At 52.9% G+C, this 24537-nt stretch overlaps 1 protein-coding gene across 7 annotated transcripts in view; it reads left to right on the plus strand.

Annotated features, from left to right (window-relative positions):
- The window catches only part of NPHP4 (nephrocystin 4), a 106102-nt gene that overhangs the window by 36163 nt on the left and 45402 nt on the right, over positions 1 to 24537 (plus strand). For all 7 annotated transcript variants that reach the window (XR_007126609.1, XR_007126610.1, XR_007126614.1 and 4 more), the window contains 2 exons: positions 14283 to 14465; positions 20523 to 20661. Coding sequence is in view for 1 of the 7 variants with exons in the window: in XM_047725783.1 (XP_047581739.1) it covers positions 14283 to 14465; positions 20523 to 20661 (322 nt within the window). In the remaining 6 variants the exon portion in view is untranslated. The remainder of the gene's footprint in view (positions 1 to 14282; positions 14466 to 20522; positions 20662 to 24537) is intronic.

Consider the following 24537-nt stretch of genomic DNA (forward strand, 5'->3'; position numbering starts at 1 on the left):
TGTTTTCTTACTGTGACCTTGTGTCTGTGTCATAACTAAGTAAGAGTCTGTGTGGTTCACTTGGAAGATGACAGAAGGCCCTTGAGTGACACAGCTTTGAACTGCGCGGGGCCATTTACAACCAAAAAAGATTTTTTTGGTAAATACAGTATGTAAGTGTGTTTTTTCCTTACGATTTTCCTTAATGGCATTTTCTTTCTTCCGGTTGGTTTTATTATAAGAACACAGCATATAACACTTACTTCTTATGAAACGTGTTCGTCAGCTGTTCCTGCTAGTGGCCAGGCTTCTGGTCAGGCTGTAGCTGTTAGGAGTTACGTTTTTGGAGGAGTCGAAAGTTCCTGCAGGCCTTGGATGGCACGGGGGTTGGAGTCCCTCCGCCCCATGCTACTTGGGGCTCAGCATGTAGCACAGAGGCAACATTCACATCACTGATGGGGCCACTTTGGAAACCTCAAATCAGGCTGTACTTAAGATTCGGTCTTCTGTTTGCAAAAGAACATGTCAATTTAACATGTCAATTTGAAGTAAACGGATGACAAGGCACCTGCCCTGAGGACCGGCTGGCCAGCGTTGTGGCGCTGCTGCTGGAGGGCCAGGGCTGAGGACAGTCTTGGGGCAAGCCTTAGGAGGAGGAGGGCGGTGCCGAGCAGAGGTGCTGTTTTGTGTTCTCATCTGTCCTCTGCCATGCACAGCTCAGGGCGGCACGATCCGGAGTCCTGAGCAGGTGAGCAAACCCAGAGGCAGGCATCCTGATTGTGGCCGAACAGGCGGTCACCATTGTTGCAGTCAAGCTGTTGTTCGCAGCTCCGCTCTTCCTTATTTACTACCAGACAAGGCAGCCGGAATGCAGTGGCGTGAGCGCACGTGGCGGCATGGGGTGGGCGCCCTGGGCTTGAGGGAGACAATACCAGGAGGGAGGGACTCTGGGGCCGGCACCCAGGGCTGCCCGGGGAAGGAGACAGGGAGCAGTCGGCCCAGCTGCCCGTGGGCCTGGCGCCCCCGCGTCTCGCGAACGTGGAGAGAGAGTTCCCTCTGAATGCGAGGTTACAGTTTGCCCGCAGTCTCGGGGTCTGTACGTGGAAACTGATGTGTCACGTGACGCTCCGAGGTTATTTGTTGACCCTTCCCGGAGACACTTACCCAGCGCAGGTGGCTTTGCCACATGTTGCCGCTTCATGGAGCTTCTGGAGGGTGGCGTGTAATGGCTCATTGGTTCTTCGTGGCGTGGAGGTCTCTCCTGACGCAGGATGTTGGATGCCGTGGTGTGGCCATCGGCTGCTCTTTCTTAGGTGCAGCCGCGAGGGGGTGGTCCGCACAGATGCCTGCTGTGCATGTGGAGCAGCAGGGGGCCGCGCACCCGGGGGGCAGGCCTGAGTCGGACGGGTGTCCACGTTGGAGGGGAGGGCGCAGGGGTGCTCCTGGCCCTCGTCCTTCCCCAGGAGTATCCGTGAGTCGGGGGTGTGGCCTGGGGTGCGGGGGATAGCTGCAGCCAGCACGACCCGGGTTCCTCTGCAGGCGGTCATGGAGCACGTGCTTCACTGGCCTCCCACCTGCGAGTCTCTTTCTCCCTTCCTGTCCCTGTGAGAGAGCTTCCCCAGGTGGACATTTCACAGGTAAACTGAGGCAGACTGCATAGGAAAATGAACCAGCTAGCTCAGCCAGCCGTGTGCACAATCCTGTTTTGTCCACACCATCTCCTACAACCTGTTTTGATTTATTTCGAGGCAAATTCCAGTCATTGCCTGCTGTGATGACTGTGAACGTTGTGGCACGTATGATCTTTTCTTCTTTTAACTTTTTTATTATGGAAAATTTCAAATATGAAGGGAGAGAGAAGCCTGGACCTGGCAGGGTGCCTGCCTCCGCTCCTCCCGCCCCCTGTCACTCGGTCCTTGACAGCCCGTCGCTGCCTCCGTGAGCGGTCCACATGTGTCCCCAGATGATGGGGCTGCTGCCGCAGTGCCCTGGTCACAGCAGAAAACTGAGGCAGATTGTCCGCTGCCACCCAGTGTCCAGTTGGTCTGTGCACCATTTTTCAAGTACTTTACAGAATCAGAAGTAGAAGAGCCAAAAACATAAATGTGCTTTTCTTTGGAAAATGATTTCTGAGCCAGGTCTTCCGCACAAGGGGAGCCGTCGCGTTCTCCCTCACGGAAGCCGCTTCTGTTGCTGAGACCTGTTCTCAAGATGTGTTCCTTAGGTCTCGTGTCCTTTTATGGCTGATGCTTGAAGTAACAGAACGGGCCTGTGTCACCGGCGTGTCAGACCAGGAGCCAGAGGCTTCTGTCTCCTGAGGCCCCTTTGAGTGTCGCCCCTGCACATGGCAGATGGGGAGAAACCGTCGGGCTGAGAGGGTTTCCAGTTCCTACCCAGTCACCTGAGTCCGAGAGCAGTTTCTGGGTCCTGAGTATTTTGGTAGTCATGAAAAACAGACTAGAAAGACCGAGAAGACACACTCCTTGTTGGTTATCTGTTGTGGAGTCTGCACACCTTTTAGTCAGCCAGAACAGCTAAAGCCCTTTGTAATTTGTCTCTGGCTTAGCTGCCAAGAGCCAAAGGAAGCACTTTTCCCCTCTGGGAGGTAGGGTACGTGGGGGCAGTGTGCCCGTCTCAGGCGGCCTGTTTGCAGAGAGGTGTGGGCTCCCTCAGTGCTGGCTGACGGGGACGTTGACAAAGCAGACGCCCTCGATCGTAAGAGAACGGCAGAATGAAGGCACTGTGGAAACAACCGGACCCAGAGTCTTCGGTGCATCTTTAGGTGAGAATAAGTGCAGATCCCCGGGGGCCTGCCAGGGGCTAAAACCGTCCTTTTCGTGGCGTCACATAGCAAAATAACTTCCAGCTCTCCAGACGGTAAATGTTGGCTCATTTATTATTACGTATGTCCTAATGTTCCCTGACAAACAAGCCCGTATAACAAAGACCGGGTGTTTGCCGGTGCCTGGTCCTCAGAGCTGAGTATTTTGATGTTCTGTATTTGGCACATGAATATTATGCCTTGATTTATTCTGAAAATGATGTGCATTTCAACATTTAGAACTTGGAAATAGAAGAGTCTCGAGGGTTTTCTGGAATTCTTTCAGGATAACCTGGCTTGTCCCCTGGAGCACGCCGCCCTCCCACCCCTCAGCCCAGGCTCTGCCTCATCTCCTGGAGCCGGCGGCTGAGTGCCCCCGCCCACATGGGCGGACGCTGACGGAGCGGGGTCTGCGGCCGAGTCTTCTGCTTTGTCCTGAATGTTGGGCTCCGCTTATGGCTTTCGGAAAGATATCAACTCACTCACTTTTTGAAAATTGTTTTTTTGGTTTGTCTTTTTCAAAAATATTTTATTTTACTAAGAAACTCACACAGCCCAAAACAGTTTTAAAGGGTATAGTGCAGTGGCTTTCTCACTTTTTTTTTCTCTGATGTTTTTTCTTTCTCGTGGAAACGCACGTATCACAAACTTTTCCATCTTAACTCTTCTCGAGCACACAGTTCTGTGGCATCAAGCGCCTTCACGTGTGCTGTGGGGCCGAAACTTCGTCCATCCCCAGAAGGCACGTCCTGTGAAATCGTACAGTATTTGTCCTTTCGTGGCTGGTTTCTTGCACTCGGACTTACGTGCTCAGGGCCCTTCCACCGTGTGCCGTGTTGGAGAACTTCCATCCTTCTCACGGCTGCAGACGGCGGTCTCGCGCGTCGGAGTTCTGCGCATCCGGCCATCGGTGGCTGGGCCTGGGCGGCTTCCCCATTCCAAACGCTGCGGATAACGCTAACACGGACACGCGCATACACTATCCCTTCGAGACCCTCCACTCGGCCCTCCTGGGCAGTGGAAGCAGAATTGTTGGCTTGTGTGGTCGTTGTGTTTTTCGTGTTTTGAGGAGCCCCACACTGGTTGACGCAGTGGCCGCGTCCGTTTACGTTCCCACCGACGGCGCGAGGGTCCTGCTTCCTCCACAGCCTCGCCCGCCCTCGCTGTTTGGCGTGTGAAGGGGGTGAGGTGGTGTCGCGCTGTGGTTTGGATTCGTCTCCGTGGCGGTCAGTTCCGCCGAGCATCTCGTCTCCAGCTTGCTGGCCTGTATCTTCGTCGGGGGAGTGTCTGTCCGAGTCCTTTGCCTGGTTTGGGTCGGGTGGCTTGTTGTTTTTGTGGGGCTCAGGACTTCGCCCCGCGTTCTGGGTGTGACTCTTTGGTCAGATAATGTGGTTTGCAAATTTCTTCTTTCATGTTACTGGGGGTGAGCTTCTCCGGCTAATTAATAAAGCGTCTATGCGCTCTGGGGCAAGTCTTTGTGGACACACATTTTCACTTGTTGCCGAGGGCCGTGGGACCGCGCTCCGGGTCCTCGGTAGATCCGCGCTGCCTTTCCAAGCACAGCCTGTTTCTCCTAAGTGTTTGCGCCGCGGCTGTCTGTGAAGGACGGCTGCTCCACGCCCTCACCAGCTTCTGGTTTCGTCTGTCTTTTCAGCTTCAGCCTTTCTCCTGGGCATGAACATGGTTTTAATTTGCCTTTCCCTGATGACCAGGCATGAGTATGTGTTCTGTGCTTGTCGGCCATCCCTACTCGTCCTTCAGGACGCGTCCAGGCCATTGTTTTGGTTTGTGTGTCTTTTTGTTACTGGGTAGATGGGAGTTCCTTTCATATATTTTTGCTATAAACCTTGCATCAGATACATAGATCGCGAATACTTTTTCCGCAACCTCTCACTTGCCTTTCCATATTCTTAACATTATGCTTGAAAAAAAAAAGGCATAGTAGGACTTTGTATAATTTCTTTAAAAATGCTTTGTTTGGACATGATTTCAGACTTACAGACAAGTTACAGAAATACGGGGACTACTGGTCTACGCCTCGCCAGACGCACGGGTTCATACCCGCCACATCGATTTGTCTCAACTTGCTGGTTCATGTCTGCTTTTCTGTGTCCTCCGCATGCACACACAGGTCCACGTGTGTATTTTTTGTGAACTCTCTGCGAGTGATTGCGGACGTCATGGCCCCTGACCCCAGACTCTTCAACGTGCATTTCCGAAGGTGCGGTGCCCTTCCGTGGGTGCAGACCGCAGCCTGCCGGGCTCAGCAGTGAGTGGGGCCGTAATCTCCACTGTAGTCCTGGCCTGCTGGTGACCCCGCGTGTCCCTGATGGCCTTGCTTTCCAGGGCAGGGCCCGAGGTGGTAGAGTTCCTGCCTCTGGGGCTGCCTCTGGTCTGGAGCAGCTCCACAGCCTTTCTTTGGCTTTCCTGATTTTATTTTTTTTAATAGGAATAGTTTCCTTCCTTTTAGAAATTAAAAATTTTTTTTTTTTTTAGTTTCAGAGGTAGTCAGTGATTCATCAGTTGCCTCTAACACCCAGTGCTCATCACAGCACGTGCCTTCCTCCATGCTGTCACCCACTTACCTCTCCCCCTCCCCTCCAGCAGCCCTCAGTTTGTTTCCTATGGTTAAGAGTCTCTTAGGGTTTGTCTCCATCTCTGATTTTGTCTTATTTTATTTTTCCCTCCCTTCCCCTGTGATCCTCTGTCTTGTTTCTTAACTTCCACATATGAGTGAGATCACATGATAATTGTCTTTTTCTGACTGATTTATTTCACTCAGCGTAATACCCTCTAGTTCCATCCATGTTGTTGCAAATGGTGGGTGTCCATCCTTTCTGACGGCTGACTTTCCCCTGCGTATATGTATGGACGGCCTCTTCTTCATCCGTTCATCTGTGGATGGACATCTAGGCCCTTTCCATAGTTTGGCTGTTGTGGACATTGCTGCTATGAACATTTGGGTGCACGTGCCCCTTCGGATCACTACGTTTGTCTCATTGTGGTTTTGATTTGTATTTCCCTGATGCCGCGTGATGTGGAGCACTTTGTCATGTGTCTGTTGGCCATCTGGGTGTCTTCTTTGCAGAAATGTCTGTTCATGTCCTCTGCCCATTTCTTGACTGGACTGTTTTTTTTTTTTTTTGGTTTTTGGTAAGTTCTGTATAGATTGGTAGAAACATTTGAAAGCGTGTGCTCCTCCTGTTGGATTTGGTGACGGTTCCTCCTGATGGAGTCAGCGTCTGCGTCCCAGCTGGGACACAGCAGTGGGGCGGGTGTGTCCCTCAGGGTCCCCCGTCAGAGGGCTGTGCTGTCCCTCCGGTCCAGTTGGCCTGCTTAGTTTGGTCAGGTGTTGTGTGATGTCGCCACTGGACGGTTACTGGTTTTGCCCTTGCGGCTAGTAGGCAGTCTGGGGAGACCCTGTAAGGCCCTCCCCTAACCATCCCTGGTTGGCCTCCGTTGTTGCCTCTCTCAGAGTGAGGATTCCAGCTCCACGTTGGGATGGACTCAAGGACACCTTTAAAAAAACAACAAAAAAAGAAAAACAAACTACTCTCCCTGATTATTTTAGTGCTCAGATTGCCCCAGAGCTGTCCACGGTCCTTCCAGGCTGTGTCCTTGTGATGTCCTCTGTCACGTTCTGTTCTTGGAGCTGTTTCTTACATTCTGGCGGTGCGAGATGCCCTGGGCTCAGCTGGCATCCTCCCCGCTCCAGCCCCGACATCAGTCGTCCTGGGAGGAGCTGTGGTTTCCCACCTCTGCCTTGTACTCAATAAACTTTTTCTTTGAGAAAAGTTTCAGATTTACGGAAAAACTGTGTAGATGATACGAGATCCCACGCACCTGTCCCCAGTTCCGCTGCTGTTAGCCTTGTTACTGCAGTACATTTGTCACAACTGATGAAGCAGTATTAATAAATGGTTAACAACCTAAGTCCGTGGTTTAGTTGAATTTCCTTCCCTAAAGTCCTTCTCTGTTCCAGGACCCCACTTGGGATGCCACACGTCAGGTAGTCATCGGGTCTTATGCGCCTCTGGACTGTGACAGTTTCTCAGATTTTCCTTGTTTTTGATGAGCCCTGGTTCTTTTTATTCATTTATTTTGATTTTTTAATTTACAAAAAAGATGTATGTATTTATTTGAGAGAGAGGTGGGAGGAGGGGCAGAGGGAGAGAGTCTCCGGCTGACTCTCTTCTGAGCACGGAGCCTGATGTGGGCCAGGTCCCGGGACCCCGAGATCGTGCCCTGAGTCAAAATCAAGAGCAGGTTTCTTAACTGCCTGAGTCACCTGGGCGGTCCAGCCCTGGTTCCTTTAAAGGGGATGCGTCCATGTCTGGATCTGGGTGCTAGGTGTGTCTTCATTCCCCAGATATGGTTTCGGTGGGCAGAGCTGGGAAACTCACCTGTGGAGACACACAGGCACACATGCGCACGTGTGAGCACACGTGTAACACTGCGTGCGCAGGCCTGGCTTAGGCCTGGAGTTCTGGCCGATCGCCGCCCATCTGGCAGGGCTCTCCAGCCCCCTTCGGCATGTGGCCCTCCCTCCTTACCTGCACGTCAGCCCCTGCGCAGGGTCACTCCACCGTCACTGCTGAGAGAGGCGGGTCTCCCAGCCCGCGTTCAGGGCTCTGGAAGAGTCTTGGAGCCCCTCGGCCTTGCCCCAGCGGGGTGCCCCTGCTGCTGCCCCAGCCCAGGCGGGGACCAGGGCCGTCGCTCCAGGGCTGCTGCAGTGGGTGGGTGCGAGGGGACACACGTGTGTGTTTTTGGCTCCCGTTCAGCGTGCGGGGGACTGACTCCGCGTGTGTCCCCTCCGTCACAGCAGGCTGGCCACAGATCGCTTCGCCTTTCTCCGGCTGCCTTTACTCCATCATGCTGCACAGTTCATGGATTTCCCGCGTTTGCAGAGCTCGGCCATTGGCGGGGCCTCGCCGTTGGACGCGGTGCAGGGACTGCCGTCTGTGCACTTGCCGGCCTTGTGCCGTGTGCCCAGGAAGGCTTGCTGGACTGAGGGCCGGGGGTGGCCCTTGCCGGCCGTGGTGTTGTCAGGCTCTGGGGTCTGCTGCTCGGGGTGGGGGGATGAAGCGGCATTGCGGTGAGTGACCGAGAGAGGAGCCAACCATGTGGCGGTTTGTGGGTCGTCTGGTCCCTGCCTTTGCCCGCCTTCCTGGAGTGCACTTGCAGGTCCTCCTCATGTGCTGTGCTTGGTGAGGGAGGGCGTCACGCTCTCGGGGCGTGTGTGGAGGCCTTCTCCCTCCCACTTGGCCATCCGCCTTTTCACCCACACGCCTGTTTCTGGCCATATCCTCCTCTGCTCTGGCAGCTGTGACGAAATGCCTGTGAACTCAGACACGTAGCCCTCCCGGCACTGGGCCTAAAGTCCAAGGTCACGGGGTAGCAGGTTTCGTTCCTGGTGAGGCCAGACCTTGCAGCCGTTGCCCTGGTGTGTGTGTGCGCGTGCGTGCATGTGTGTATGCATGTGTGCCCTGGTGTGTGTGTGTGTGCGTGTGCACGCGTGTGTGTGTGTGTAGGGGTGGGAGGTCTCCTCTCTTCCTCTTCTTGCAAGGACACTGTTCTCCCCGCCCTGCCTTCAGAGGACTAGTCACCTCCCGAAGGCCCCTCCTCCAGGTGCCATACAACGGGGACTTGGGGCTTTGACCTGTGGGTCTTGGGGATGCAGAACTTCAGCCCATGGTCTCTTGGCCACAAAGAACCTCTTTCGCTGCAGTCAGATCTACCCGTGCTGACTCGCGCTGCATGTGGCTTTGAGTCGTCGTTAGAGAGCCTGTCCTTCCTCCCGTGCGGGCTCATCGTGCTTCCTCCTCTATGCTCACCCGGTGCTGTCCTGTTGCCCAGGCCGCCTGCTAAAAAGGCCCCGCATGCCGCTGGTTTCGGTGCCTGTTCCTGGTGCCCCGGGTCTCTGCTCGAGCTAGTGTCTGCGTCAGTGTGCGCCGCCCTGCCTGTCCCTGTGCCCGGGCCATGGGCGTGGGTCCCCCAGGAGAGTGGCTGCCACCCTGCCACTGCTCCTGCCGCCGTCCCACTCTCTCTGCGTGTGTGTCTCCGCACGCTCAGGGGCGAGCTTGCGGGTGTTTCTGCTGGGATTGTGTCACACGTGGAAGTGATCGTGGGGAGTGTTGATGTCATGATCGCGTTGCCGTGTCCTGACCAAGAACGAGGGAAGTCTTTCCATTTTTTCTGACTTGTTTTTGTGTTTCCAGGAGTGATTTTTGAGGTTTAAATGTGGATCTCAAACGCTTGAACAGCTGATTGCATTTACTCCTTGGTGCTTGACTTCTGCGCTGCTGGTGTCACCGGGACTTTCTTCCCTCACTTCTGCTCACTTCACAGTCCGACTGTTTTTTGTGGACGATTAGCATTTTTTACCAGCGCCTCCCATAGCTCTTATCATACACCACACGCTGCTTTTTAAATTAAACTGTATTTTGAGGTGATGACTGACTCACACGTGAGTCACGCTGTAGGAAATAATCGGAGGGACCTGTGCCCCTTTCCCACATCCCCAGCGTAAACCCTGTCTTCCCCGGGACAGAGGCTCCGCCGTTCAGTCCTGCCTTCCGCTTTTCTTCCAGGTCTTGCAGCTTGCTAGTACTCTCCACCACTGCATGCCTCCTTCCCGTCCCTCTCCTCTCCCCCTCCCAAGGCGATGCCTCCAGGGGTGGGATGGGGGTGGGGCGATGGGGGTGATGGGGGGATGGGATTGGGTGGGTCGTGGCTGCAGACAGACAGCCTTTCCTGGAGTGCTGATTCCTGAAGAGGGCTGCCTTTCCCCAGGGCCCCCCTCATGGAAGGACCAGCACTGGCCCTGCACGGCCCTTCTCTGCATAGCGGCCACTCCAGACCTGTGCAGACCCTTGTTGACCTGTGGGGGACCAGCCCCGAGGACTGGAGGGCTGTGCCCGCAGGAAGGACACCAGGCCACCAAGCCTGAGCCCTGCCATCAAGGACACTGTCGGACCCAGGCGGAGAAGGGGAGAAGCGGAACAAGGCAAGGGGCAGGTTTTCCTGAGGAAGCAGGTGCACGTGCAAAGGCCACTGGGCTCTGCAGTCCATCTCCAGAGGCCCGGAGGCCACACACCTGTCCCCCTCTCCAGGCACAGCTCCAAGCTCAGGACCATTTCGCCTTCGCTTCTTTAATTCATTGTCAAGTGACCACCTTTGTTGCTGAGGACCAAAGTGCTATGACCTTTTTAGCCAGGATGAAGCGTTGTCCCACATTATGGTGCTTTCTTCAGACCACACACCCGTTCGTCACCGCTCATGCGTATGTTTGCAAGTATGCCACTCGGTAGACTGAAACGACTGTACCATCTGTCAAATGATTGCTGTGCCTTTACAAGGCACGTACTGTCATACATGGGCAGATTAAGTGAGTAATTATGTGTCGTTGGGTTTCCTTTTTTTTTTTTTTTAAATATTTTATTTATTTATTTGACAGAGAGAGATCACAAGTAGGCAGAGAGGCAGACAGAGAGAGAGAGAGAGAGAGGAGGAAGCAGGCTCCCTGCCAAGCAGAGAGCCCTATGCGGGACTCGATCCCAGGACCCTGAGATCATGACCTGAGCCGAAGGCAGAGACTTATTAACCCACTGAGCCACCCAGGCGCCCCTCGTTGGGTTTCCTTTTGCACCGTGAGTGTGTAGGAAGGAAATTGGCCTGCAGACGCTGCCGCGTGCACTGTCCGTCTGATTTACAAACGGCTTTGGCATCTAACTGACCGGTTTCTGGAAGGACGACTTCAGGCTGATGATGCCTGTCCCGTGAGTCTTTGCTCTGTGCGGTGGCATCACCCGGCCCTGGGTGCCTGTCTCTTTCCTGACCCTTCACCTTGCAGGCTCTCAGGCCTCATGCAGTGCGCCACAGTGGCCAAGGACCCGGTATTCTTTACGGAGACCGCTGGGACACGAGTAACCTGGAGCCGGCCTTGTTCCTTGCTGGTTGTCGAGCTCTGGCTGCTCTCAGGTGCCCATCAGTCATGTGGGCAGATGCCTGCCCCTCTGCAGGACGGGCCTTGGCCCCGCCACTTGTGTTGGTGGTGGGTTCTTGGACACGCCTGCACCCAGCCCGGGGCTGGCTTCCATCCGGAGGCTTCAGGGGAGGATCGCTGGTGCCTTTCGCAGGTCCCCCTGGGCTCACAGCCATGTCCCTGCAGCTTCTGCCTGCACGTGGCCTCCCTTTGTCTCTCGGTCATCCATTCGCTTTCTGTCCTGCTTTGTCAGGACACTGGTCATTGGATTTGGGGCTCACCTGGATAATCTAGATCTCCTAATCTTGTAAGACTTAATTACATCTGCATGGACCCTTTTTCCAAATCACGTCACAGTCACAGCATCCAGGGCTTGGGCTGGGGACCTGCCTTTCTGAAGCTGCGGGGAGCCCCCACAGGGAGCCGGGTTATGGCGTTCCCATCAGGGCTGTCTGTTGGGCTCTGCCTGGGGTATGTTGGTGTCGCCCTTCTGTTCCCCAAACCCGGCTTACGCTCCAGTGTGCTCCTTCGGCCTCTTGTTTGCTGTTCTCATTAAAAGTCTAAATGGGGAACAGTTCAATGGTTTTCTCTCCCCCCACGCCCCCCCTTTTTTCTCGTGAATGCAAACCCAGTTGGGCAGGAGAAGATGTTACGAAGTAACTGACTTTATCTCAACCACTAGACTTCACCAGCAGGAGGAGCCTTGTCACGCTGACCAGTCAAATAGGTGCTTGGATGCACCTGACCTCCTCAGAGCTGGGAACCAGGCTGGGGGGATCCGGGGCGCAGGGTTGGGCAGGCTCTCGCCTGCAGGTGTCAGCCCGGCCTGGTATTGCCACCGAGCCCTAATTGTTGCAGAAATCTTTGCAAAGGAATGATCAGCGACTCGCAGATCATTTCTTCTTGTTGGAGCTGTTAGAGACGCAAGTGAGGGGAGGTGGATATGTGTGTAACCGACAGGTACTCAGCACGGGGAGGGCTGTTATCGATTGAGAACTAGGAAACCAAAGGAACTGTGAAATTGGAAGACTGCGTATCAGAATCACCTAATTTGAAAGATTAAACTAGAAGGACTGGCACAAACAGCATGACAACTTGGATACATATTTTACTTTTGATCCTGTAATAACCTGGGTCTTTTTTTTTTTAATATTTTATTTATTTATTTGACAGAGATCAGAAGTAGGCAGAGAGGCAGGCGGGGGGCGGGAAGCAGGCTCCCCGCTGAGCAGAGAGCCTGATGTGGGTCAATCCCAGGACCCCGGGATCATGACCCGAGCCGAAGGCAGAGGCTTTAACCCACTGAGCCACCCAGGCGCCCCTAACCTGGGTCTTATAAGGAGATGGCTGTTTACAAACGTAGTCTAGCAATGTTGGAATCTGCAGAGTGTTTTTTAGTGGCCAGTTTTGCTAATGCAATTATAGTGATTTTTTAAAAATATTTTATTTATTTGAGAGAAAGAGCACGAGAGCTGAAGGCAGGTGTTTAACAGACTGAGCCGCCCAGGTGCCCCCAGAGATGTTGTTTTTAAAGAGCAGTGGACTTATAGTCCCCTTGTTGTCCTCTGACCGTTTGATGTCACCGCCGTCAGCTAGCGGGTGGGGGGCGGCAGGGTGGTCTGCGCAGCCGACGCGTTTCGGACATGCTGGCCAGGGTCACACACGTAGGTGTCTTACTTTGCCAGTTCTTCGTACCTCCAGGATGTTCTCACTGAGCTGGCAGGGTGGCCAGGGCAGAGGGGCGGTAGCCCGTGATCGGAAGTTGGGGTCAGAACAGGCCCCACAGAAGTGAGGTTGGTCCGCTTATGATGGGGCCTCAGGAAGAGACTGATTCAGGGCCAGACGCTGACTCTGGACTCTTATCCCATATGACCGAGGACGTGGTAGGACAGGAGACCGCTGGGCAGAGGAACATTCTGGACAGCCTGACTGGGGTGAGCTGAGTGTGCTTCCTTTTCCGTGTTGGGTGCTGCCCACACATCCCCTCGGCTGCGGTGGGCCCGGCTGACTGTGGAGTCGTGTGCGTTGGGCTCCAGCCAGAGTCCTTCCGTGTGCGTGTGTGACGATGTCCTGCAAACCCGAATGCCTTCATGTCCTGGCTGTGACAAGCAGGCGGGGTCTGTTGGGAGCCCCAGCTTCTCTGCCAGAGCCTGGCGTTCTCCTGTGGCTTCCAACAAGGCCTGTGTCCGCGGGGCCCCCTCAGCTTTCCTCTCCTTGGGGACGATGTCTTTTATCGCTACGGATGGCGCACAGGCCTCCCTTCCTTCCAGGAGCGTAATGCCCCTCCTTGTAGGCTCCCCTTGCCCATGGCCCCATGGGGAGGGCTGCCTGGCTCAGCGGATGAGGCTGGTGGTCGAGACCACACGGGGTCACCCCATTCCTTTGCTGTCCCCATTGCAGAGGGGAGTAGACCACTCACTGCTGCCCATGAGGAGGGCGTTAGAAGCGCTGTGCCTGTGCTTCAGGGACCACCTACCGCCTTCAGGTTTTTGTCCTCCTGCCTTACCACCCGCACCAGGCAGCGGGCAGAGGCGGGGATGGCTCCTGCCCGGGGCTGGACAGTTTCAGTGACTCTGGTTGGGGCTCTGTGCCCTGGGGCTGGAAAGTGCCTTCCTGGGCTCCCAGTCCTCCCGGCTTGCCGAGTGCCCCGTGGCCTCTAGCCCAGAGCGGGTCTTCCCAGAGCCCTGACGAGCTGCCTCCCGTGGAGCCTGTGGCCTCTGCCTGTTGGGGGCTCAGCCAGAGCTGGGGTGTCTGACGGCGCCTACCCCCGCCGCTAGTCTCACTGCCCAGCTGAGCAGGCGTTCCAGGCCTGGAGTGTGGCTTTATTCTTAATTTGGAGTGAGCGCATGAAGGTGGTGCCATTAGAGCACGCTGAGTCAAGCCTGAAATGGTGTTTGAGAAAACGGCCTGTCCTCAATTCCGGCTTTTCCTTGGTGCCTTCACTGGCTTCACTTGCCCAGTGAAAGAGAAGGCGGGGGAAGGCAGGCACAGAAAATCGGGCCTGGCCGGTTTCCCAGGCCCACACAGAGTCACATACGTGACATGTACCGTTTGTTATGAGCAGAAACGTAGCTGGAGAAAATACGTGTGGATGATCGCAGACAGAATGTCCGCGGCACCCTGTGCCGTCACTAACACCAAGTGTCATTCCCAGTGTTTTCCTAATAGCGGTGAGCTGAGCAGGTGCGGGCGAGGGGCAGCGTGCTCACAGAGCCACACCAAGAGCCCCAGGGGAACAGGCAGGGTCAGCAGGGCGGTGTCGTCTTTAGAAGAGAGGCTGCTGCTGCCTTGAGCCGGAGGGGAGATCCCTAGAGGAGAGCTTGTGGGGGCGGGGGGGGGTCTCAAGGTGGGCGGCTGCTCCCGTGCCCTCCGAGCTTCTGTGTCGTGCCCTCCTACCCCGGTTCCTTCTTCGTGACCCTGCCTGGCTGCACTGCTCCCTCTTGACATCTGCAAGGTGGGTCTGGTGTAAGTCAGGCACCGACACTGTTTCCCTTGTAGGCGGCCGCCGTCCCCTCTCTGTCCGGCGTGGCATGTATGCACACAATTCGCTGGGCTGTTTGGAACCCCGTGCTGGAAGCCGGCTCTGGGAAGGTGACCTTACCTCTGCAGGGTGGGATCCGGCCCAACCCCTCGCACCGTCTGGTCTATAAAGTGCCCCCGGCCAGCAGGAGCTCTGAAGAGGTAAGTGGTTCATATGCTCCTTAAGTGTGAGACTTTGCCCCTGAGCTTCTGGCAAGTTCATACGCTTTCAAAACCAGAGGTTGTGTCATGAGCAGATTTTTCTTTCTTTCTTTTTATTTTTTTATTTGATAGAGAGATAACACAAGTAGGCAGAGCAGCAGGCAGAGGGAGAGGAGGAAGCAGGTTCCCTGCTGAGCAGAGAGCCCGATGCAGGGCTTGATCCCAGGACCCTGGGATCATGATCTAAGCCAAAGGCAGAGGCTTTAACCTGCTGAGCCACCCAGGCACCCCATGAGCAGAATTTTTTCCTGTCATGGATGTGCCCTTAAGGGACGAGCATGATTGCTGAGTCCCAGTCACCTGTGAACCAAGGCGGGTTTTATTTTAGGGCTTAGGACATCCCCGTTCACACATCAGTCTTGCAAGATGGCCCAAGGGCCTGTGACTTTCATTTGTATGCACTGTGCAAATAGGGTGCTCTTCTATGCTGTGCGTGTACACGTGGGGGGTGAGCCTTCTGGGAGGCAGAGGCTGTGGTTGGCGCCGGGCACTGGGTGTCCAGCTGGGCTTGTCTCCATGCCTGGTTTCTCATGCCTGCTGGCCCCTAGCTCCTTCCAGCTTTGCACAGAGCGCAAGCCACAGCTGAAAATCCATGTTTGGAATAAAGTTCTCTCTGAACCCTGGCGGAGAAGACAGGTAAAGGGGGCGGGCCAGGGTGTGGGACGGGTCTCCTCCCTTGGCCTCCCTGCCCGCACTGACAGCCTTGCAGGATGGGTAGCAGGGACCCTGGGAGCCGCAGGTGTTGTGGGAAAGTGCTGCTGGCGATGGAAGCCCATCCTGACGCAGTGTCACCCTGTGTCGTCCCATGTCTCCCAGTGTCACCCTGTGTCACACCATGTCACCCAGTGCTGCCCTGTGTGGTACAGGAGTGCTTGGACTTGCCCGCACTCCTGAACTACCCGGCCTGTCTCAACAGTGCAGTGAGGGCCTCTAACTGCTCGACGGCCTCATTTTTCTTAGGTGCAGGGACCGTCCCTAGCCCTCAGTGAGTCGTCCGTGTGCTGACTCTAACGACAAACGTTATTTTTGGTGTTGCTGTTTATGATGTGGGCAGTGCTCTGGGGACCGGATGAGGAACGGCTGGTTGTGCAGCTTTTCTCCTTATGGGAAGGTCTCATTATGGGGTCCGTTTGCTGCTTTCCCTCATGGACTAGTCTGGCCCTTATAAAACCGCCATTAGAGTTCCTGAAGCCATTGCCTCTCTCTCCCCGTCTTGGTATGTACATATGTATGTGTTTAAATAAATATTTATTTTATTTAATTTTAGCCTCGGCATGCCACGATATTCCCTTCACTTTCTGAGTGCGTAAACCGTATTGGAGGATGTGGAGAGCTTGACTATCTTGAGGACAGAAATGTACCAAATACTGCCATTTTTAACAAGGGGTGTCACTTCTAGTTGGGGTTTCTCAACCGCAGTGCTGTTCACAGTCTGGGCCACATAATTCTTTGCTGTGGGGATTGCCCTGCACACCAGGGGACGTTCATCCCCAGCTAGAGGCCCGTCGCGGGTCCGCACCTGTGATACCCTGAGCTGTTGGCAGACATCGCCAAACGTCTCCCAAGGGCAGAATTGCCCCTGGCTGAGACCACTAGGCTAAACATGTACAACTAACTAAAATAATGAACCAAACCTGGTCACGAGTATAATTCTGCTTCCTCCTCTGCTTCTTCCTGCGTTTGTCTCCTCCGGCAGGGCCGGCCTCTGTCCAGGCAGAAGGCGTGGAGGCCAGCTGTGCCCCCGCACTGGCTCATTCTGTCTCACTCATCCTTTCAGTGAACGTTTACCGAGCACCTCTGTCTGCCCAGGAACAGTAGCCCCAATCCTGTGAACTTACCCTTGAGGGGAAGTGGTAGATACTAATCAGAGGGAAATACAAATATTAGAGATAATCCCATAAGTTTTGGCTAAGTGGATGTGGGGGCTGGTGTTATGATTATTTCGATGCTATTTCCTGTGTAGGTAAGGCGTGTGGTATGGTTGTGTTTTCTTTCTTAAACAACTCTTATGTTTTCCTTTGACCAAGTAATTGTCTTTTAAAAAACATTTACATCTCCAGAGTCAGCCACTTTCAGCTCTCGGCTGTGACTGACGGTGTTTCTTTGTTTCCAGACATTATGCTTCTACTGCTGTTTCTTGGTTTCTCAATTTTAGACATTATGTATTGACTTCCAATAATGATAGGTGAGAACTTTGGCTCTCTGATACGCTCCCGTGCTCTTTAAAGAAACCACTCTGTTCCACTGCGCGGCCTTGGATTCAGGGACGGTTGCCAGAAGTGTGCAGTGCAGTGGGGTCTGGCTAGAGGACTGTAAAGCCCCAGGGAACTGGACAGGTCTGGGGAGGCCATGGAGAGGGAGGGGCTTGGGAAGCAACCCCATGCCGCTGTGTAAGAAATGCTGGGTTCACCCCCAGACTGCACGTGTCTGAGTCTGACCCTGAACCGCTATACCAGAGACCCCGAGAACTGACTGTGGATAGACCGCCAGCCCTGTCCCAGAGTTGCCCAGGGTGGATCACATGCAGGAGGGATCTGGATAGCACTGCGTGGGTTTGACAACCTGTAGAAGACCGGTTGGAAACTGTGGCCTGGACCCACTGGACTGATTCCTGATGAAACAAAAATATCAACATACTCCACAGGCTTTCAATGAGACTCAGAGTCTCCTGACATAATATTCAAAATATCCGTGATGAAATCTAAATTTAATTGACATGCAAAGAAACAGGAAAAAACCAGGGAAATCTCAGCTTTCAGAGAAAAGACACTCAACAGACACCAAAACATTCCATGCAAACACTAATCAAAAGAAAGTGGTTGTATCATCCCCAGACAGAGTGGACTTTGGAGTGAAGGAAATTTCCAGGAATTAAGGATATTACAGATGATAAAAGAGGCAATTCACCAAGAAGAAATGGCAGTCCTAAATGTGTGTGCGTCTAACACAGAGCTTCAAAACACATAAAGCAGAAATGAGTTGTAGAAGTGAAAGGGCAAACAGACAAGTTCCTGGTCATGGTTGGAGACTCTGACGCCCTCTGAGCAAACCAGGGAACACAGAGAGAATCACCGAACACACGGAAGAACCAGACGACGTCGTGAACTGTCTGGATTGACATGACGTCTGTAGAGCTCCACGCCTGACGGCAGCAGAGCACACCTTCTTGTCCGGCGCACAGGGAACACACAGACAGACCACATCCTGGGCCATAAAACTTTCATAATTTCTAAGGAATTGTATTATTCAGGGTATGTTCCGAGATCACAATAGAATTAAACCAGAAGTCAATAACAAAGATAAGAGTAAAAAGTGCAGGCTCTTGGAAAGCAAATGATACATTTCTAAATAATCCCTAACTCAAAGAAGAAGCCTCAGGAAGAGATAGAGGAGGTTTTGGACTGAACGAAAAGGAAAATACATCAAAAGGTGGAGAATGCAGCTGTCGTGTGCTTCCAGGGAAATTGAGAGCATTAACTGCTTGTATTAGAACAGAAGAATGGTCTCCATTCAGTAATCTTCTCTTCCACCAGTAGGAGCAAGAGAAGAACAAAATAACCCGAAAGCCAGCGGAAGAAAGTTGGGAATAAGGATGAAAAGCAGAAACAAATGAACTCGAAAACAGACAGTATAGAGACCACAGAGAACAAAAATAGAGAAAAACCAATTTGGGAGGACCCAAATTGCTGGTTTTAGGAGTAGAAGCAGGACCATCTCTGCTGGCCCCACAGGCATCAAAGGACAGTAGGGGAGCACGGTGAGCAACTCTGGGCCTGCTCATTTGGCGATTTTGATGAAGTGGATCGATTTGTCTTAAGCCAGAAATTATCAGAACTCACCTGAGATGAAGTAGACAATCTGAGTAGTCCTTGGACTATTACAGAAGCCGAATTTGTGGTTAAAACACTTTGGAGAAAGCGATATCCAGGCCTAGTCACTGTAAATTCTACTGAACGACTTGAAGAGAAAGGAGCAGTTTTACACAGACTCTCCCAGGAAATAGAAGGATGCCAGCAATTCCCGACTTACGTAATGGGGCCGTGCTACCGTGCTGTCTTGATAACAGGACCAGAGACAGCGTACGGATGCCGTTGACACATGTCCCTCAGGGACACAGATGGAGAATCATCAGCAAAACCCTCGCAGATCGAATCCAGAAATATGGAAAGAAGACAACACCATGACCTGGTGGGGGTTTGTCCCAGAAATGTAAGGCTGGTTTTGTTTTAAAAATTAATAAATATAATTCACCATAGTAATATCCTAAAGAAAGTAAACTGCATAATCATAACAATTGACACACAAGGCATTTGAAAAAAATTTGACTTTGATTTTTGATGAAAGCTGTGAGCAAACTAGGAGTAGTAGAGAAGCCCCTCCTGCCTGGGGGACACCCACACAAACCTGTCAGTGAGCACCCTGCTGGGCAGTGAGAGGTGGGGTGTCATCCCTTTAAGGTCAGGGACAAGCGAGGGCCGTTTGCTCAGCATTCAGAATCTCGTTTAGCATCGCACCCGAAGTCCTAGCCAGGGCATTAAGGCAGGAAGACAAAACGAAAGACATACAGATTGGAAAGGGAGAAATAGAGCTAGCTGTACTTGTTTGCCGATAGCGTGATTGTCTGTGTGGAAAACCCCAAGGGATCTACAGAAAAACCTGCTAGAGTGAATTAGTGACTTCACTGAGGTTGCGGGAGACAACAGGAGATCAAGATAGAAAAATCATTCATTTCCGTATACTAGCAATGAAAAGTTGACAAGCAAAATTAAAAAAAAAAAAATCCAAACAGTATTACTTATAAAGCTCTTCCCCCAAAGAGAGAAATCTAATCACACGATGTTTCCGGGATCTGCCTGCTGGGAACTGTAGCCCGTTCCTGTCGCCGCACGCCACCATTCTTGTGCTTCCTCTTGTCTTGGGTGAGATCGTAAATGGAGAGACACAACATCTTCATGGATGAGAAGATCCAACATGATAAAGATATAAATTCTCCCCAAATTCATCTACAGATAATATAATTTTAATCGAAATCCCAGCAGGACATTTTTTTTTTTTTGGTCTGGATGTAGAAAGACTGATCCTAAAATCTATACAGAAAGCACAGGAATCAGAAGGGTCCTGGCAGTGAAGCAGGAGGAATCGCGCCCCCAGTCTGACCCTTAGAGTAAAGCTTCCCCAGCCTCTGTGAAGAGCTGTTGGTGAGGGCTTGGCACGAAGGTCAGGGGAGCAGAACGGAGAGTCTAGAAGTAAACCATGGTGTCCTGCAGAATGAACTCTACGCATACCCGTACCCAGCAGTCCTGGTCTTAGAGACATTAAGACTTTGGTTCACACGGAATCATGTACCCCAGGGTTTGTAACCGTCCACACTGAAAAGAACCTGAAGGTGCTTGAATGGGCGAACACATGAATAAAGCATGCCCGTCGTTCCAGAGAGTGCCGCTCAGCAGGAAAAGGAACCAATGACAGATAACGTCCCGCTGCTTGGATGAGTCCCATCGGCACTGTGTGAAGTGTGGGAGGCCAGGCTCAAAAGTGATCTGTCACGTGGTTCCACGTGTATGACGTCCTGGACAGACCAGGCTGCTGTGATGGAGATGAGCTCCGCGACGGCGGGGCCAGGCATTAGCAGCACCGGGCAGGGTTTGGGTGACGCGCTGCTCTGCGCCCTGACCGTGGTTGTGGTTACATGTGTTAAACAGAGTGATACGCCCAAATTTAAAAGTCAGTTTTTCATAGGTTTGTTTAAAAACACGTGCAGAACTGGAGAAATGTGATTTCTGCTTGTGTAAGAGCCTTCCGTGCTAACGTGGTCTTCTGGGGTGTTAATGCCACGGCTGACTGCTCAGGAAGTGACTTGGTCATAATCTAAGAACACGGGGCTTCAGCTGTCCCTGGGTTTATGTCAACTTTGGGCCAGGGGACCTGCTTCTGGCTGTAACTTGGGAGCACTGATAACGGGGGAGGCTGCCATCACTCTCACTGTGTCTACCGTAGGTGAAGCAGGTGGAGTCGGGGACCGTCCAGTTCCAGTACTCGCTGAGCCCCGAGGAACACCTGGACACCACCACGGGGCTCGTGCACAGCCCCGAGGCAGAGCGGCAGCCCTCCAGGAGACCACCCACATCCCCCACAAGTAAGTTTGCAGAGGACTGACTTTTCGTGCACACGGCGTGACTTCCATCTGTTCCCGAGAAGTACGTAGTCCAGTACAATAACATTTATCTGATAATTGCACAGATTTGCTTTAATTTGGGTCCCATGGTTGAACTTCTGCTTAATAAGGAGGTGTGGAGTTGGATGGTGACAGCACATCGTCATCTGATTCTAGCAGCTCTCTGACCAGAGGCCTGTGGAAGGCTCCGCAGGTGACACCCATTGGGACACGTGGCCTGGGGTCCTGCAGATACGGGCCCAGGAGTCAGAGCATGGCTGAGATCCACGGGCTACCTGCTGTGTGTGGTGCCGTTAATGTGCGAACCTTTGTTGTTCTAAGGTGCTTCCCCCCCGCGGAAGCACTCTCCGAGAGTGGGGTGTCTGATCTCAGCTTGTGGCTTTGAAAAAGGGAGCGGGGACTCCCAGCAGAGGGACGTCCTTCCTGGGAGCAGTGACGTCCCTGCATGGGTGTAGGGGGTGAAGCAGCACGGGCGGCCACTGGGCCTGCGTCCATCTGGCTCAGCACCTGGAGGTCAGGGCCTCTTGGCTTCTACCCAGGGACCCCGAAGCCAGCGTCTGACTGAGAACCCCACCTGTCGGGCCCCTGCAGGGCTGGCGTCAGAGGGGTGTTGGAGACCTTCACTCTGCAGGGCCCTGAGCCCTGGCCTGAGTCTTCTAGAGATGGCTCCAGCTGAAAGAATGTTCTAGATCATAGGAGGTTTGTCTCTTAGTTAAAGGTAGGGAATGGACTAATGTGTAGGGCCGCAGAGGGGAGCTCTAGTCCTGGACTGTGTCCCTGACGGATGCTGCTCGGTCTCCGGGGACGACCTGCTGGTGTTTTGGCCGCAGGTCCTGGCTGCTGGAGCAGGGGCGCTAGTGGGTCTGGGACTCGTTTGGGACAGATTTTTTATGAGTTGAGATTCTAGTTTATGGGAACTGGTCTTGTTGAATTTAATTTGATGGTGGAAGCAGTCCCTGTATGGCTTTGGCCTAGACCTTGGCGCAGTGGTGCTGTCTTCGTGGTCTTCCGGGGCTTCTGAGACTCCTGAACGTACTCAGGTACTAGACGGAGAGTCTGTTGCTTTGGGACAAACCACATCATTAAGGATTTTCCTTCTTCTCAAAGAGGCGGTGCATTTGGTGGTTCTAGTGGTTCTTCCAGTTCACCGGGTGGTGGCCAGGATTCCCGTTTAGCGCCACTGTCTGCTGGTCACCAGCTTCTGTCCGCAGCGCGCTGGCCGGGGGCTGTAGCAGGATTTCTGGGGAGTCCCTGCCGTGCAGGCAGAAGCCGTGGGTTTTCTGTCAGGGTCCGTGCAGGGCGTTTCCAGGTTTCCTTGATAAAGTTGAATGCCTTAAGGGCATAAAATATGTTGTTTAAAAATACTAAACAAAGGGTGCAATTTATTTCCTACCCATTCCGTAATCTAGCATCTTTCCTTCCTTGACATATAGTTACATTTTAAAAATAAAACAAAGAGCTCTGAGAAGGGTAAATATGAAAGACAGTGTCTCAGGTTATAAACACAGGTAAACGTTGTGATTAAATATTGTTGATGGAGTTACTCAGGACAGTGGTGAAGGGCAGTGAGCGTGGTTCATCCACGTCTGTGGGGAAGCCTGAGTAGTGGGAGTCCTGGGAGGACACGCCTGCACGGCGAGCTTTGCAGGGAAGACAGAATGACCTTTCCTGGAAAGGAGTGTTCAAGGCCTTCGTTTACTGTGCGGTCCTGGGGCTGGAAATAAGTGGCCGGTCTGGGTGACGATGTTCTAATCAAATTAACCCTGAGCAGTGATGGGGTTGCCTTGTCGCTTAGCTGCCTCCGGCCGCACCAGCTGCTCTGGTGGCTGTGGCTCAGCAGTCCACCGGGTTGGGTCTTTCTTTTCCAGTGGCCTTGACCTTTGGTGTGTGCAGCCCGGGGGTCTGCCGCTCCCTCTGTTTGCCAGAATTATCCGTTAATTGATTTTTATTTTTTATTTTTAAAACATATTTTACTGGGGCACCTGGGTGGCTCAGTGGTTTAAAGCCTCTGCCTTTGGCTCAGGTCATGATCCTAGGGTCCTGGGATCAAGCCTCGAATCAGGCTCTCTGCTCAGCAGGGAGCCTGCTTCCTCCTCTCTCTCTGCCTGCCTCTCTGCCTACTTGTGATCTCTGTCAAAAAAATAAATAAAATATTTCTAAAATATTTATTTATTTATTTATTTGAGAGAGTGCTTATGTGCACACATCAAAGGGCGGGGAGCAGCAGAGGGAGAAGCAGACTCCCTGTAGAGCAGGGAGCCCGATGTAGGACTCGATCCCAGGACCCTGGGCTCCTGACCTGAGCCAAAACCAAGAGTCAGACACTTAACGGATTAAGCCACCACATGCCCTAATTCTCCTTTAGTTTTAATTGGGTAATGTTAGTCCTAATTTGGGTTGTATTTTCCTGCTTCTCTGCTCTCAGTATTTTATATTGTGTTACAGATATTGTGAATTTCCTTTTATCGAGTGTTAAATACTTTTGTATTTGATAAATACTCTTGAGCTTTGGAAACAGTTTGATCCTTTCAGATCTTGCCCCTAAAGTCTGTTAGGTGGGACCAGATCAGCTTTTAGTCTAGGGCTAACTATTCCCCTTTGCGTCCTCCCATCTTCTGAGTTGCAAGGTGTGCCGTCTGCCTGTGCAGTGGGCCTGCTTCTGGCCCCAGGTGAACATCCGGGGTCTTCCAGGAGCTCTTGCCCCAGCACTGGGTGCTGTCCTGATCAGTCACCTGCTGCATCTACAGGGAGCTTTCTGTAAGTGACCGGAGTGCTCCTTCTGTGCACCTTGTCCCGTCTGGCGCTTGGCTCTGCAAACTGGAGCTTCCTCGGCCTTCTCAGACCCTCAGCTCTGTCTTCTCCATCAGGGGTCCCCTGTGCCCTGTCTCTGCGCCGTGACCTGCAGACCCACTAACCACAGTAAGCAGGGTCAGCTGCAGGACTCACTTCTCTTGTTTCCTGCCTCTCAGGATCACTGTCCTTTGTTGCCTGAATTCTATTGTCTTGAAACCTGTTGTTTCATATTATTTTGTCAGTTTAAAAAAATTTGTTTCAGATGCATTTGTTTCTGGTCACTGCTTTGTGTTGGCCGGAAGTAGGCGTCTTTGCCTCCTGTGAGCGGTTTCTGGGCTGCTGGAACCCTGCACCGCAGGGCCTGTAGTCCAGGGGTTCTGGACCTTTTCCCGGCTGCTCGGTGCTACTGTGACTCACTAGACGCGCTGTGTGTTTTCGTGACCTTGAATTGGGCTCATGCTCTCTGCTGGAGTGTATCTCCCTTGTGCACTGCATTTACTTTACTTTGAGATAGAGTCTTTTTTTTTAATTAAAAAATTCCATGGTTGAGAACAGTGAAGGCAATTTTGAAGACGAAAAGGGGCTTCACCTTTCCTGATTCGTAGGTGTGCAGAGTTCTGGTAGCCAGAAGAGCGTGGCAGAGATAGAGACGGACACAATAATGAGTGTGATGGATGGACAGGTTATAGATGAGTGTGTTGCTTTGCAGCTATTGTTGTAACAAATTACCATAAATGTAAAATGGCTTAAAACAGTATGAACTTACTGTCACGTAGTTCTGGAAGTCAGCGGTCCGACATGGGTCTCACAGGCTAATGAAGAGGTCTTGGTGGGGCTGGTTCCTTCTGGAGGCTCCGGGGCAGACTCTGTCTTCTTTCCATCCTCTAGTGGCTGCTGCGTCCTTTGGCCCCTTTCTCCCTCTTCAGAGGCACTGGGCAGTTTCCCGATCTCTTTCTGCCCTGACCCTGCTGCCTCCCCATCAGTTACAAGGACTCTGGGATTGCGTTGGGCACACTGATCATCCGGGCCGTCCCCCTGGGAGCA

This window comes from Lutra lutra, chromosome 4, assembly GCF_902655055.1.
Source record: "Lutra lutra chromosome 4, mLutLut1.2, whole genome shotgun sequence".
NCBI lineage: Eukaryota > Metazoa > Chordata > Mammalia > Carnivora > Mustelidae > Lutra > Lutra lutra.